At 41.6% G+C, this 16,899-nt stretch overlaps 1 protein-coding gene across 6 annotated transcripts in view; it reads left to right on the forward strand.

Annotated features, from left to right (window-relative positions):
- The window catches only part of FAM107B (family with sequence similarity 107 member B), a 59,256-nt gene extending 47,031 nt beyond the window's left edge, over positions 1-12,225 (forward strand). For all 6 annotated transcript variants that reach the window (XM_053943309.1, XM_053943303.1, XM_053943306.1 and 3 more), the window contains 3 exons: positions 2,739-2,922; positions 6,915-7,068; positions 9,063-12,225. In XM_053943309.1, coding sequence (XP_053799284.1) covers positions 2,795-2,922; positions 6,915-7,068; positions 9,063-9,179 — 399 coding nt within the window. In that variant the 5' untranslated portion in view covers positions 2,739-2,794 and the 3' untranslated portion in view covers positions 9,180-12,225. The remainder of the gene's footprint in view (positions 1-2,738; positions 2,923-6,914; positions 7,069-9,062) is intronic.
- The last annotated feature ends 4,674 nt before the right edge of the window (positions 12,226-16,899 follow it).

A 16,899-nucleotide genomic window follows, 5' to 3' on the forward strand; every position in this document is an offset into this window, starting at 1 on the left:
ATAGAATCAAATGTTTTTCAGGGGCTTGTGTCAAGAAAATTGTACATTGTTTATGGCAGTTGTAGAGTAATTCTGCGTTTTTCATCTCCACCTAAGCGAACAAGAATTATCTTGAAGAAGCAGCAGGTTATTTTTGGATTTACTTTAAAAGAGAGCTGTTGATGATAAATGGCCTCTAGAAGACTCACAGGTCCATCAGTGCAACAGAACTGATAGAAGAGTAAAGCAAACCAAATATTTACAGAGAAGGTTTATTTTGGGTGGAGGTTGGATATGTAATATTTGAGTTATTTTAGTTGTGATAAGCCTGATGTGAACACTGAGGGAAAATGAAATGTTATGTCCTTATGTAAGAAGAGAACTGCAGCTGGTTTATTCACTGTCTGTACTAAAGAGAACATACCTCTACAAATGTTTCATTAACAGCATGATGCTGTGTGGTGTGTGTTGAGGGATTGTTTTTGGTTTTTGTATTGCATGCTATGGAGCAGTAAGGGATCTGAGATGTGAGTTTTGCCAAGGGTCCCCAAGGTGGGCTGTGGTGGAGGCTGAGGGACCTGGGCTGGCTCAGCCCAGAGCAGAGGTTTGGCAGGACCAAACAGCAGCCCCCTGTGCCTGGGAGGTGCTTTCCAAGGAGATTGACCCGGGCTCTTCACCAGAGTGCACGGCTGGAGCATGAGAGACAGCAGGCTGGAGTTGAAACAAGAGGTTCATGTAGGTGTGAGGAAGAATCACTGAAGAAAGGTGAGAGGGGCCATCCACAGAGGCTGTGCAGCCTTGAGGGTCTTCAGGGTCTTACTGGGAAATGTCCTGAGCAAGCTGCTCTTTTCTCATAGCTGTTCCTGCTCTCAGGAGGAGGTTGAATTAGAATTCTTCCAAGCTTCTTCTGACCTGTTTTCCTGTGATCCTGTATATTTGGCATGTGCGGTGATAGCTGGTTGCTTGATTGAAGCAAGGAGGACTCTGAAGGGGTGACAGGAGAAGTTTTCTTATTGCATGATCAGTGTCACTAAGAGGTTTCTGCCATGTACAGCAATACATTTCCATAGTTTTGTACTGTGGACAATTTTTATAGTAGTTGCAGAGGTCCCTGTGAGACCTGACACCCCCACAGAATTCAAAAATTCTTTATATGAACTTGCCTTGAAGAACTCATGAAGGAGCCACCCTGAGAGCAGTTCACACTGGTGAGCTGTTTCTCATTGAAGTTGCTCCACAGAAATTTGGTGTGTGAGATGTAGCACCACTAAAACACAGTTCACATCATCCAGTTTAAAAAACAAGCTGAAAGATCTTTGCCAGGTCCACTGGACAAATTCAAATCCAGAATACCCTTTTTGCATCTGCTGAAAACTTCCATGGTGTTTTGCTTCCTCACCTGCAAGCAACTGCAGCTGGGTGATGATGGTACTGTTCAGTTTTAATCTACTGAAGTATTAAGTGAAAATCTTTCTGTTGTATCAAGTGGATTTGGTCAGACCCGAGCAACAGTATGAGATTCCTACTGAAAGGAAATAGTTCAGGGATTAAACTGCAGCTGAACATAGGTTTTGTAGCCCATGGGGTGAGCCAGGGAGGGAAGGGCTGGTAACAATGGGATCTGAATTAAAGCACATACTCAGCTTTTACTGGAAACAGCACAGCAAATCCCAGTGATTCTCTGGTTTGTCCCTTAGTCCCATGAGTACAGTGTGCAGCATTCAGCTGTTCTGCCAGGAGAATGGAAGCCTCTCGCCTTTTCTTTCATGTCCCATTGATTCATGTCTCTAAACCCACATGCTTTGAGATTATTTTTGGGGTCTGTTTGAGGGCCCAACATTCCATCAAACTGACAATTGCAAATTCTGCATGCAGATTTTCACAAAAGTGAAGAGAGACAGAATTTCCCTGAACATGCTTTGTTTTGGATGCTGGTCGTCTTGTGAATGGTGCTTTTTAATGGAAAGGGGTTTGAATGGTCACATATGAATTATTTGAAAGCCATGGTTTACTTGTCAGCTGTTGATTAAAATGTTTTGATTCGATGAGTAGATAAGTTTTCTATAGCAGGATAGGAAGAGTGCTACTTTTCCAAATTAAATAAATCATGAATTCATTGTCTTCAGGTCAGTGGATTACTGTGGATTTTCACTGGGTAGAATACAGCCTTTAAAGAAGAACTTTACCTAGCTTTTTTCTCTTCAGCTTTGCCACTCAGAAATCAGTCCCCCATCACAAAATTGCAGATCTGGCCATTTCCACATGGAAGTTTTTGCTTGATACAGTAAAAGGCTTGCTTATCCACAGAGGTGTTTTCCCCACAGTTGACATGACACTGACAGCACAAAATGAGAGTTTCTTTTGACACACATTCACAGTATTTAATATACTCAGTATTTAAAATATCTTTAAGGTCTCAGTACTACTGATCCAAAAATGTTTAATCTGAATAGGCTTATTAAAATCAATAAGTGTCTTCACACACTTAAACTAAATTATTTGTCAAGTTCTTCTCAAAAAGGGGGAAACTCTTGTGTCCACGTCATTGGATAAAGGCTGTTGGAGATGCCATTGTTATAAAATTGCTGCCTATTTAAAAAATGCTACTGATGTTTTCTCTGAGAGCCTTTACTTTCTACAGACAAAACTAATCCAGCAAAAGCATGACTGTTGCCAATGTAATATGCTGCCTTTGTGGTTTAGGACATCTTTAAAAGGCCTTTCAGTGTAGATTCACTACAGTTTTTCCCATTTTACAGATACTGTGAACAAGGACACTGAACCCAAAGATCCATTTCCCATTCCACGAAAGATTATGGCTGAACCAGACTACATAGATGATGACAATCCTGAATTAATTAGACCTCAGAAATTAATTAATCCTGTGAAGTCATCCCGGAATCATCAAGATCTCCATAGGGAGCTGCTTATGAATCAGAAAAGGTAAGAGTCTAAAAATCACTTGTGCCACCCTCCCACCCCAAACACACAGCTGGAGTTTTAGTTTCATCAAAATGACGTTGTCCCCAAAACCCAGCAGGCGCTGTTTGTTGATTCAGATCTTGTGAATTGAAAGACTCTGATTTTTAACCATGGCATTTATTACTGTTTGAGTTTCAGTGCAAAAGCTTGCCTTAGAAGGCTTCTCATTTTGTTTTTATAAATACTCAGATGGTCAGTTTTGAGAGGAAGCAGTTCAGTTCTCCTCTATTGCATTTCATATAAATTACTTGGCCACTGTAATTTGTCTTGTACTCCTAATGTTATCAAAATTTGACAAAATTTTGCTATCAACAGTGGGATGATAAAATTGGCTTTCACCATTCCCAGTGCACTGTGGTTGAGGCCACTTTTAAATCAGAGAAATCATGTCGTTTATTTCACATGCAACTGTTCTCTACTTATTTGATCTGTCTCACAATGCAATGTGATAGTCTGGGGCCTGCTCTGCTGCTGCACAAGTGTTTCTTTGTATGTTTTGCAAATGCTCCTCTCTGGGATGGGATGCACAGCTGTTGCTCTATGTATTGCTTTTAGAGATGTAAACAACCATGTCTTAATTTCATCAACTTCAGAGACACAAGCACCTGGCCAGAAATAGATAAAGTTCTGTTAATAAATGTCTTCAGCAACAGAGAAGTCATTTAGAAAACAGATTAAGAAAATAGCCACCAGGCCACCTGGTGGAGGAAAAAGCAGAAAGCCTGTTGATGCTTCTTTGTTTAAACCAACAGAAACCAATTGTGATATCAATTGTTGATTTGTTGCATTGAAGACACCCAAAATGGACTTTTCAAAGGCAAGGTGTGTGGATCTATAAAATAGAAGTGGAATAAAGGTATTTCAGAGTGTATTTGAGCAGAAAGCTGGTGATAGCAGCCAATCTGACTTTTTGAGACCTAGAACCTTGATAAAGAAGAGTAAAAAGCCATTAATTTGGCTACTCCAGCACAAGTGGATTTGTGTATTTGGCAGGAAGAGTCACATTATGGCAGTTTTTCTCTCTCTCTTTTTTTTTTTTTTTTTAATCCTCTGGCATTGTAGTATTTGGAGGGGAGAAGGGGTCTTTTTATATGTAGTAGCAAAATCCTTAGAAATGCTGGGCTTACAGACTTAATTCTAAATGAATTGCATACACAATATAGCATTTCTTTAGTGATGAAGAAGGAGAGCTATTTTACAGAATGCCAACTGAATTGGAAGAAACTGGCCTAAATAGGTGTTTGTCCTATTTTTCGTTAATGGGATTAAACATCAAAGTCAGTTCCTGGCACCAAGAAGTTTATAGTCATTGAAAGAAAAATAGTTGAAGTTTCCTGATGATCTTAATCTAGAGGATGTGGAGGCTGCAATAAATTAAGACTATTTTTTTCTTTTAAGTTTATGAAAGCATAAAGCACTTTTAAATAGTATGGAGTTTTCTTTTCTTCTAGGAAAATATCCTATTACACAGAAAAGTTGTGCAGGCCTCAATACCCTCTCTTCTCTTATTGTAATTTTGATTAGCTCCAGCTGGTAATTTTAGATTCTTATTTATTGGTGCAGAAATAAATTCTTTGAGGATTTTCACCAGCAGAAAAATGGGTGTCTTTTAGAGAAGGGTTAGTCTTCTGTGCTTTGTGTCACTGTAGTAGCTCTGATAGGAGGCTTTTCAGTAATGCAGATATTAGGCTCTGTTCTGCTTTGTTACAGCAAACTGTCAAATGTATGGAGAACTTTCAGTGCTCTTATAGAAGTCTGCTTAACATGCTGCTTATTTTGTTGTGTAGATTCAGTGTAGACATCAGCAGCTTCACTTTTTGGGCTCATCAGCTCTGAACAGCCAGAAATGAATGTTGGAAGATGTTAGTACTGGTCCAGTCATTCTCCATGCCCACTGTGAGGAGTGTCTGTCAGGTCAAGAACTGGTATACTTGCAGAAAGAGTAGTTGTTTTGGGGAGAAAGGAAAAAAAGAAAAAGGATTCAGGTGGTGCTACCTCAAGGCACTAGTCACTTAAATTGTTTTTACTTATTAGGAGTCAACCTCAGCTCTGCAGAATATTGGTGCTATCCCTCACAGAGATTTTAACCCTATCAGCTCTCACTTGTGTTGTAACACATTTTGCTTCCTCTATATCGAAGCCTTAGGATTTGTGATTTAACCAGAACAGTCACCAGGAGGTGATACAAGACCCCAGTTAATCCAGTATCCACCACTTTGTTGCTTTTCCTTTTTACGTAACAGTGGAAACAGGATTGACTTTATAGTTCTTTTACAGATCTGCCACCCCCACCTGATTGGACTGAGGGGCTGTATTTACTTGTAGCTTCTGCAGGTTGCCTTTGTTACAGCACATCTCAACCAGTCTGTGCATCTGCTTTGCTGTAGTGCAACCTCAGTGAGAAAAGCAGCAACAGTAACGTTACCTATTGGCTGCTCTCTGGTTTGTGGCTGTTTTGACTGCTGATTGCCAATGTGGCAGCTTCCACTGACTCTGCTCTCACCAATCCAGTAGTAGTAGTAGTAGTAGTAGTAGTAATAAAAAATGACTCCAGCTTTTCCTGCCTGACTTCAGTTTTATGTGCTGAAATGTAATTAAACTAGCATGAAACATAAAATATGAACACAGTCTTGTAGCTTCTGTTGCACTCAGGCCATGAGATCTATTATGAGAAATAGGGAACAGCATTTGGTGTTGCTAAATATTTGATTTTGCTGTCAGGGAATCTACAGGGATAGAGTGTTGCATAATATATGGAGTCATTCCTAGATGCCACCATAAAATGGCATTTTAATGTTTTATTGGACATGCTGTCAGATATGCATATTAATGAATAATTGGGCAACCACAAATGTATAGCAAGTAGGAAGGGTAAAAATGTGCTTTCTGAAAGCTTATTCAGGTTATTGAATTTCTTGAAGTTGAAATAAAAAATGGTTGATGTTAAACTTAACGCTGGATGCTTTCACATAATCATCTTCACAGGAAAGACAACAATAACAAAGACAAATTTTAGATCTCCCTGCTCTACCATAAATGACACTAATACCTGAATAACAGGGAGAGCTTTGAATCTTATACCAAATTTTGAAATCATCATAGTGTCACAGAGATAAGAGAAAATGCTGAAGTCATAAAAATAAGTAGGAGTGAGTATCCATGTGTGTGCCTGTATAAATAATGTCATGCATCTTCCCAAGGAGTGAGCTTTCTCATTCCGGAGTAGCTGGCTTGGAAAGCAATTTGTGCTGAACAGGCTCGAAACATTCCGTTCATGTAGCACCTAAAGGCTTCTCAGAGGGAGAATCCTCCAGGCTTTGTCTGGTCTCCAAGGTGATGGCAACTTTTTTATTCTGGATTTGTGTTGTCTTAGGCTCTTTGTGATGTTTCATGTAGCCTGAGAGCTCTCACTGGGAGTAGCTTCACAGCCAGGCATGGGTAAATCTGTCACAATTTCAAGGAAAAGAGAGAATCCATGATTTCCAGGAACAGTGTGACAGACCACAGTTTAGTTTTGCCCAGTCAGACGTCTGTGGGCAGAATAGCCTGCACAGTGCTGTCTGAATACAGTCCTTCTGAGTTATCAAGCACCAAGCAAATTCTTCTCATCCAAAATTTGTTTCTAGCTCTGATAGTGCCTTCATCTGTGATGTTTTTTTCAGTCCATTCTTTTGGAATCAAGAGAATACAGTGAAGACTAAAGATGAATGTTAATGAAGTATACAGGAGAAATATTAGCATGCACATTAAAGGGAAATATCTTAAAGGCTTAAATTTTAGCTTAGGATATTGGTTAGAAATCAGACAAATGTCTGCATTGTTTTTTTCTTTTAATTATTTATTTATATTCCAATGTAAATGTAAATGATTTTAGTAAAGCTGCCTGCAATTCTGTGTGAATTCCTGCTAATTGAAATGGATCTCTTTCTTCTTCCCCCCCATGTAAATTGAAGGGGTCTTGCACCTCAGAACAAACCAGAGCTACAGAAGGTGATGGAGAAAAGGAAACGAGATCAAGTTATTAAACAACAAAAAGAAGAGGAAGCACAAAAGAAGAAGTCAGACCTGGAAATAGAGCTACTGAAACGGCAGCAGAAACTGGAGCAGGTGAGATGAGGAATAAGACATTTACACATCTGCATCTGAGCTACTTACCTGAGGCTCCTTTTTAGACAGAAAACAAGCGGCAGCCAATTTTTTGGCATATTTCCCTTAGTTAAATTCAGGTATCTCTTAGGATAAGTCAAATCACGCTCTTTAATTACCTGTTGTCACTTACTGTACAGGAACTGCTTATAGGGTCTGCCTTTGGTCAAATGAAGTCTGCACCAGCCAGCAGGAATGTGTGTGGAGCTAATGCTATTTAACCATTGAAACTGTGATTTAGTCAATTTTTGTAGTCTAACTATGATAAACTAAGAATGGCTGTTAGGCTGTAGTACATCAAAATCGCATTTAATGAATTAAAACCAATTGATTGTCCCGGGTTATGTAAGAAACTAGGTAACTTCTACAAGGTCTTTTATTGTCTTAAAATGTATGAGCCCATTGGTGTTTTCAAGTGAAAGAAAAAGTCCTCAGACTCTGTGCATGGAGATGATGTGGAGTTGGAGTTCCTCATGGTGAAGCTTTTTGCCAGGCACAGGGCCAGCCAAATGTCTCTGTGCCTCTGGAAGCACTTTGTGTGCCTGAGAGCAAATATCTCTACAGTGAAACAGCTCATCAGAGAAGTCACTGTGCATCAAGCAATGCATTTATTTTAAAATAAATTAATGCTATAAATAAACGCTTTAAAACAGTACCTCCTGTGTTTCTCAAAAGAAATCAATTAAGCCAAATAATTACTGTTCAAAATTACATGTAATCCAATCATTATAGTTTTTTTTTAGGGTTTTATTATAGGTTGGGGTTTTTTTTTGTTTTAATTAGGTTTAGAAATATTTTTAGAGAAAGCTATTGTATTTGTAAGTGTATCATCCTGTCATTTTTCTTATCTCTCTTAAGGGCCCAGCTTTGAATGGTTCAGCTTGTGGGAAGATTTGATTTGAAACTGTGCCATCCAATACAGATTATGTAGATCAGAAAATTATGTTAGAAGAGGAAAAGCCTGCCCATGCAAACAGTGCTGTGACTTTGTAAACATCATAGGAATGGCATTAATTGACAACGTGACTCATGGAGGGACATTGTTATGATTTATAGAAACAAGGCATGTCCCTTGTCAGTGAGCCAGAGACAAAGGAGAGATTATAAAGGTGACCTGTACTTGGTCCCCATTAATGAGGGAGACCTTGGTCTGATAAAAAAGGAAAAGAAAACCCCTAATTTCAGGCATTTTTGTTAGTTTTCTAAAGGGTTTTTTTTCTCCTTTTCTGCCAACTCATCTGCCTTCCCCAAGGATCACTCAGCTATCCATATTCTGTGCCATGTGTGAGCCTGTGCTGGGTGGCACTGCAGAGCCTTGCCACACAGAGCATTTCCATTCCTCACATGGAAATTTCGAATGTCTGCATGGGCAGGAGCTCCAACTTGGTTAAAAAAGTCAGTGAATGGACTCTCAAAAATGAATGGCTACGGGCCAACGAAGATTTTTGGGTTTTTATTGCTTTTTGTGATAGACAAACCAGATACTCTTAAAGAGGCTCAAGTTAGATACAGAACTTCATACCTAAACATTCAGAAATCAATTCTGCAAGTGTGCTCGGTAGTAGCTGCTCACATATTCTCCCCTGAGGCGCATTCTTCCTTGCTTTGTTGTAAAAGCCAGAGAAGGGAATTACTGTTTCTTTAATGAAGATCTCCAAGAATTTCTTAAAAAATGCTTCATCTTGTTCTTGTACTGGGCCTGCAGAGTTTTTCGCTGGTCTGTCTGGTGAAGGTAGACATCTGGAACAAGCTAGAGCCAAGGATTTGAAAAGATTTATTGTTTATGAGAACAGACACTCCCAAAAAAAACCAATTTTATCTTTTCCATGAGACAAAGAAAGGAAGCAATTTAAAGAGTTTGGCATGGGCAGTTATTGAAACCTTTCATTTTTTGTCTTGTATTTCAATGATGTGTTTTCTAAACTTTTTTTTAAAACATGTGATTCACTTTTAAGCTGGAACTGGAGAAGCAGAAGATACAGGAAGAGCAGGAAAATGCACCTGAATTTGTCAAAGTCAAGGGCAACTTGAGGAGGACGGTCCAGGAAGCAACAGAAGCACCAGACCCCTAGAGCCAGAGCCTGCTTAGACTTCCAGCTTTCCTGCAGAGAGAGGCTTTTGCAAGTTGTCTCACATTTGCCCCCTCAAGAGGAAAAATAACAGCATCCAGCTGACACTTACTGAAGATGAGATTTTTAATTCCTGGGACGTGTGGATTGAAAAGACAATTTCATAAACAGATCGACTTGCCAAATACAGTCCTGAGATCAATGAATAAGGAGTGTCTGTCAGTTCAGTGACATGGACCAGGCTGACATGCTTTCTCAGAGATTTTAACCAGGGATACTAGAGAAACTCCTTCAGTGTTGCACTGCTTTAACTCTTGTGATCCTTCTTTAGTGGAAATGATACACAGATTATATTTTGCTTTAAAACAGAACAAAAATCCTCCTGTTATATCAAGCTTTGCTGCGCAGGTAGATTTCCTCCATCTAGACCTACATCTTGTGTATATCCCACAACAATGTGTGTTTAGTTGGAGTTTTTATTAAATCTAGGAGAATATGAGGTGTGCTAATTACTGCTGCCCATCCCCACTAGGATAGGTAGGTGTGGGCAGGATAAGAATGCTTAAAATTCACCAGCAGTGAAAAGTTAAGCAGCCTTAAAGCTCATTTCTTGCTGTTTGGCATGTAGAATTTGGGCTATGAAAGAATGAAAATCTGATGATCCTTTCACAGGGAGACTCCAGAGGCTGATTTGTCTCTGTCTGTAAACTTACACTGTTGTGTACAGGCCTGTGAAGTGCAACCTGTGAATTTACTTCTCAAAGCAAAATTATCTGTCTTCTACTTTTCATGTTTTGAAATCCTGCTTACTTTGGTGTTGTGGCCTTTCTCCTCCAAGGGCATGCTGAACAGAGTACAGTGTTAACACATCACTTGGTAGTGTTTGAACTCATTTGCTGGAAGTGATCTACCATGAGTTCCTACTCTTTGCTTGCAGACACTTGTTGCAGTTTCTGCAGTAGAGAAGTGTTTAAACCAGACCAAACCAATTACTGGAATCTACTGAAATTGAATTTTTTCCCTAAAGTAAGGTATAAAGTGATTTTTTATTTTTAAGGGATAAAATGAAATTCATTTTATCCCATCCTTCATTCAGCCTCAAGAAAGAAGTGTGTTACCACTGAGACTTTGGGTCCAATTTTGTCATCTTCTGCCTTTCCACAAGTTGTCCCTGTGACTTGCCATTACATAAAATATTGCTCAGCTTGCACAGGGATGACAGAATCTGATTCTTCATGCTTATGACTACTAGCTATCCAGGAAAGCCTGGGATGAGAAATAGGGAACAGGTTGCTCATGTAGCATTATAGAATTGGATTCTTACCTGGTGTGATTGGGTGCAGATGTATCTTCACAATGTGGGGAGAAACCCTCATCTTCCTTGGTCAGAAGAGTCCTAGCTCTCACTGAAACTGTTCATACATACCTGCTGAGGATCTAATCCCTAGCCTTTGCCTTAGGATGCTAAACACAATAATTTCTACTTTGTAATTATATTGGACAGAACTGTTTGAGAACACTTTTTATTAATATCAGCAGTGGCATGTTTGTATTGTAAAGGTGTGGTGGAGGGTTGTTGGTTTGGTTTTTATAGTTCCTTTTGCCTTTCCTATAAGTATTGGACATTTAAAATACAATTTCAGATTAGCACTGGGGACAATACACTCACAATTAGAAATGTTTCTTAGATGCAGACTTTAATTTGTTAAGATACAGGCATTTTGTTTTTGTGAGGACATAATCAGATTGAGGGTAAATTGAATTGTGATAAGCATATTGCCATTGATTTAGACTTGCAGTGTGACTCAGGTCTAGATTAAATGTGAAGATGGTCTAAGACTGTTCAGATTACGGACATACAAAAGACAAAGGCCAAATGTAAGACTCTTCCATGTATTATCTCAACAAAGGAACACCCTGAATGCTGCAGGTACTTCCCTCTCTTCTTCCCTTCTGGCAAGAGAGGATCTTTTCTGGCAATACATCATTCCAACACTTGCACTGATTTTGTTTCATGTTGTTGAGACAGCGCTAGGTCGGAGCCTTCCACACCCCACTCATGCTTCATCCTAGCTGTTCCCAGCCTACCAAACATCCTTTCTCTTGGTTTCAGCTCCACATTAACCTTCTGCTCAGTATGGAAAAGTCTAGAAGTGAGTGAGGAAACCTTCCTCTGGTTTGAGCAGACCATTTGGTGTTAGCTGTTTCCCCTTGGTGATCAGGGCAATCCTACCACACATACACAGTGAAATGAAATCAGTGGCACCGGGAGTGGTGGGGGACAAAGACCCCCTGTTTGGCTTCAGGGGCTGTGTTGGATCTGGCCCTCAAGGCTAATCGCAGCCTGCTTTCTCCCCAGATTAGCTTGTGATTCAGGATAGAGTTTCTGAAACAGAGGAGGCCAGAAAACTCCCTTGTACATACACCATGAAGTGGTTTTTTTTTGTTTTTCATTGGAATTAACTCTCAGTGTGAACAGAACATCAACGTGTGTGTTAGACCATCTTTGAATCCTGCTAATCCTTTAGCCTAGGAACCCCAGCCACCTTCATATCAATTCTGACAGGAAAAAGCTTGTATTTGAAGTCAGGATTGGGCGACCCTTCAATGGGTGGCCAGTTAGTCACACCACAAGTGTCCTGTGCAGCTACGCAAGTAGGAAACTGCTTGGCAGTGAGTGTAAGCAATTCCTGCTCTGCCCTTCAGCTATGTGGGTTTTTGAAGCAATCCAGCGAATACTTCAGTGATCTGAAAATTGCTCACTTACCACTTTGTACTTTTTTAAAAACTCTTGCTTTTGATAGTAGAGTAGTAAATTTTTAGCATTTTTGTGGCTTTAACATTCTGTTAATATCTGCACTTGTTTGAGTGTACATATATAAATATATATAAATATAAAAAGGGAGCCTTAATGGATTTGTTTTCATAATTTAATATTTTTTGTATTTGCTCTTGTATAATTGTTTTTAACTAAAGGTATTACGAGAATGAGGGTGGAATACTTAGAACCAAAGTTATGCTTAATAAAATCTACTACATGCTTGGTGTATGTGGTTTTGTCTGTCGTATCCTGCCAAAAGCAAAACTTTGGAGGCTGCACTGAGATATCCAGTTTGTTTAAAATTCTGCAGTGTGGGGGGAAGTATCAAGATCATAGTGACTCTTGGTTTTTTAAACCCTGTGTCCCTGTTTGTATGTGCAGAAGTTGACAGGGTTTGCTGTGTCTCTAAGCAGTATTATCCTTCAAATAAATTTGATGCAGGAAGTTTTTAACAGGACTGTGCAGCTGTTCAGGTAATCCAAGGTGAGGCAGAGCATGAGGGAAAACTTCCAATGGGAGTCAAGTAATTGTAGAAATCATTCCCTGTCAATCCTTGGATTTACCAGCATTGCAATAGCTCCATTTCAAATGGGAGTTAGAAGAGAGTAACAAGCCTGGTCCTGGGTTCAAGTCCTACAGTGCTCCTTTTAATTTAGCCAGTGCTCCAATATGTGGTTCTAATAGGAAAAACTTGGGCATGAGAAAGAAGGTGCAGGCACAAATGATTTGCTGGGTTAGGGTCAGACAGCTCAGTGCCAAAGAGCAAAATCCTATGTCAGCAGCAGATAGGGAAGGTAGCAGGGGATGGACAGGGCTGGAAGAGGTGTGTGCCAACAGTTCTCCACAAAGATCCTCAGCTCTCACTGGTGAGCCCTGGCCAGCTGGGCAGGTGACAGCGGAGAGGGAGCTGGGGAGGAGGAGCATGGGGTGAAATGAAGTTGGGGGGGAGGAGAGCAGTGAATTCAGAACAGATGTCAGGAAGTGCTTTTTTCCTTCAGAAATTGCTCAGCATGTGGAATGGGTCCTGGCAGTACTGCTGATGCAATGATGCTGGACACACTCCCAGAGCTCTCAGATGCGGGGGAGGTAAAAAAGAACAGAGAGTTAATAAGGGGTGAGTTTCTGTGGCCTGTTGGAGATACTGCCCTGTGCTCTCCTACCTCAAGTGTAGCCAAATGTGTTTTGAATTATCCTTCGATATTTCACTCCAGCTCCAGAAAGAAAATTGTGAGGGCATGTGATCTGCTTTTGTAGCATGTCCAGAAGAAAAGATGATCCTCCTTTTGTCTGCTTTTTTGCATTGCATTGAGCTAATATTTGTCATGTGGCTTTGCAAGCACTGGTCCACTGGGGGCTTTGCCTGTGCTCCTGTGGCCATAGGCAGATGGGTTGTGTCATGCCATAACTGTGTGGAAAGAAGTACCTTGAGGTCCCTTAGCTGCTCTCACAGGGTCCTGATGGCACTTGTGGTGACCAGTTGCACTTAAGAAAATAACTGGAAACCAAAGAGCTCTTGCTGTGCAGTTTCCATAGGATCAGAACTGATGTTGATAGGGGTAAGGGCAAGTTGGGTTCTCAAAGCCTTGCAATAGAAAGAACACAAACACTTGATGAAATATGGAGGAATGGAAATACTTTTTCCCTCCCCCTGCCAGTTTAAATAGTTTGTGCTGTTTGAAATCTTTCATCTGTCAGAGTAAAGGTTTGTGGTACTGTTGTCAATATTAGGGATGACTCTCCCAAATGGAAGTGGTGGAAACTGTGCCAGAGGAAGTGTTTGGTGGTGGTAATAGAGCACAGATGTCCTCACTGTCACTCCAGTGTTTGTGTTCCACAGCTCATGTTTTGGCATTGCTTCAGACCTAGGTGAGGGCTGCACTGGGTCCCTCCCATGGCCTGCAGTGCCTCTCTGAGGTTAGCAGGACCTGCTTCTGTTCTCTGGGCTGATTTTGCTGAACATCAAGTACATGCATTTGAGCTAATCATCGACTTTTCCTTGCTATCAGAGCAGAGCAATCAGCCCTGTGGAGTGTATTGCCTTCCTTCGACTGTGGAGGAGCCCACAACGCCTGACTCGCAGAGAACATTGTCTACCTTGCAAGGGTTCTGAAGCCAGGCAGTTCAAATGCCACCTCCAAACCACCCACTCTTTTTCATGGAGTTTTGTGCCCCAGGACAGATGAGGCACTGGATGCCTTTAGTAAATATGGCCCTTCATGTCTGTGTGGTTCATAATGTGATAAAGAATGTGATGAAGAACCCATCTCTGCACTGTGCTCAGCAGGTCTGGTGCTTGGTGCCATGGAGTCAGCCCAGGTGCTTGGAGGGGACACGTGGCCTCTGCAGGGAGCTGCAGAGAAGGGACCTGCCCCAGGCCAAAGTGACCAGCAGGAGGGGAGGTGGCATCTCCACAGTGGCGTGAGGAAAGGAGGAGGATGTGAAGCACCTAAGAGGGGGCTCCAACAGCCAGAATCACCCACTGCTATAGCCATAGTACTTAATTATCTAGGTAATCATTTTCAGAATTAAAACTTCCATTATGCACAAGTCTAATCCCTCACCCAAGTCTAATCTGCATGAGCAGTTTAACACAGATTGAGGGTGGCACATGGAAACTTCAGCCTGATTAGATGGGAAGGAGAAGCATGTTTCTTTTCCCCTCTTCAGCTATTCGGAAAAAAAAAAAATTAATAATGCAATCGAAATGCCACGTCTACTTTATTGTGCTCAAAAATTAAGAGTGCCCAGAAAGCCTAAGCCCCTGAGTGGGGTTCATTTAAGGTAAGTATTGCTTGTTATAGAAAGGCAAAGGGAGCTGCCTCTGGCGTCAGGACATGGCAACCCAACCCATCTGAAATGGTCTCCCTGAAGGAGGGGTTGTGTCCATCTGGTTATCTGTCCTTTAACTCTTCCTTTGGTAAATGAAGCCTAAAAGATTCTCTGATGAAAAGCTGATCAGGATTTTGCTTTCATCAGTAGCAGCAGAAAAAGAGAGAGAACCCTTAAATTTACATTGTTAAACCTGAAACGTCTTTCATCACTGTGGGTCATAAGGGGTGATTTTCTGTAATGTGCAGTTTGAGCTCTTATCTTCATCCAGCTGTGTTTTGGTGCTAATCCTTTCAGTGAATTCTGCCCCATACAATTTCAGGGAACTACCTTCATGAGCTGAGCTCAGCAACAAAGTGGATTTGGGGAATTTGGGCCAGTGGGCCCTAAACATCACAACCTCTGGTTTGTTGGGGAAATTTTACTCTCATTTCTAGTACAGATAGAATTAACTTCTTAAATATTAAGGAGTAAATTCTCTTCAAACAGAGATCTTTTTTATCATTTTCTTGTTGCAAGGGAATTGCTTCTGCTTTATACCGAGAACTCTATTCCCTGTGTATTAGTAAATTGTTATGATAACTAGGCAAGAGGTGAGTTGCAAACTAGCTACAGGCCCCTCTGCAGTTAGACCTGCTCAGTCCTGATCCTGGAAAGCAGGGTTTGCTGTCTGGGGAGGAAAAAGGCAGTGCTAAAAGGAGGAACAGACAGTGGGAAGGCAAGTGCCTGACAGATGAAGGTTTCCACCTTGTACCCAAGGTTAAACAGCAGCTCTGAGGATGATGCACGCAGCCTGCATCTGTGTTCACATCTAATGTACCGTGTGCCTTTTTATTTCCCCTGAAGCCTCATTGTGTTCTTGATTCCTTTCCTATTGTTTCCTTTCACCCCAATCTCTTCCTGCCTATTCAGTCCTCCTTGCCTTTGGATTATTTCCCAGGGCTGGTTTGCAATGAAAGGCATTTAATTAACAAAGAATCCTTGGGATGGATCCTGAAATGTGTGTTTGAGGCTGACTGCTACAGCGTGGAGGGAAACCCAACCTGAGCTCTTGGTTTTTGGGGAGTAGAGGTGGGAAATACTGGGTATGCAGGGACCAGGAGCAGGTGGGAATAAAAATTCTGAGTGGCTGTCTGACAGAACATAAATGAGAAACCAATATAGACACCTCAAAGCTTTTATCTCAGACCCCTACTTAAAAAGGACTGTGATGAGAAAAACCCTAGGGGGGTGAAAAGGAGAGTGGCAAAAGTTTGTTCCTTGATTCCTTCTCTATTGCCTCTGACCTTGTGAGACCCCACGAGGGATGCTGCATCCAGCCCTGGGGTCCCCAGCACAAGGAGGACATGGAGCTGTCGCAGTGGGTGCAGAGAAGACCACAAAGAAGATCCAAGGGCAGGAGCATTCTCTTCTAGGAAGACAATCTGAGAGAGCTGGGTTTGTTCAGTCTGGAGAAGAGAAGGCTTTGAGGAAACTTCCAGTACCTGAAGAGGTCTTACAAAATTGAGGGAGAGCAACTTTTTATGTGGCCAGATAGGCTGAGGACAAGGGGGAATGGTTTTAAACTAAAAAAGGAGAGATGTAGGTTAGATGTTAGGAAGAAGTGCTTTACTCACAGGGTGGTGAGTCACTAGAACAGGTTGCCCAGAGAAGCTGTGGATGCCCCATCCCTGAAAGTGTTTGAGGGCAGGTTGGATGGAGCCCTGAGCAGCATGGTCTAGTCGCATCCCTGCCCGTGGCAGGGGGTTGGAACTAGATGATATTAAATTCTCTTCCAACCCAAGCCATTCTATGATTAGCAAGAAGCCCAAAATACATAGAAACAATGCGTGGGCAAACTCAACTTGCCCTCCTTAAAGCCATAAAGAGCCTCTTGGAAGGGGCTGCCATGCAGGCGTTTCCTTGCCCGGGTCCTTAGGCAGCGCGCAGCTGCCAGGGCCGGGATGCTGCGGGGATGCTCCCGCAGCCCCCGCTCAACTCCCACCGCCTGCTGCCCTCTCCTGGGCAAAGCGGAGCGGAGCGGCATCGAGGGGCTGCCTTGCCTTCCCCCTCCAAAGCTTTCCTCTAAAAACA

This window comes from Vidua chalybeata, chromosome 5 (genome assembly GCF_026979565.1).
Source record: "Vidua chalybeata isolate OUT-0048 chromosome 5, bVidCha1 merged haplotype, whole genome shotgun sequence".
In the NCBI taxonomy this organism is placed as follows: Eukaryota; Metazoa; Chordata; class Aves; order Passeriformes; family Viduidae; genus Vidua; species Vidua chalybeata.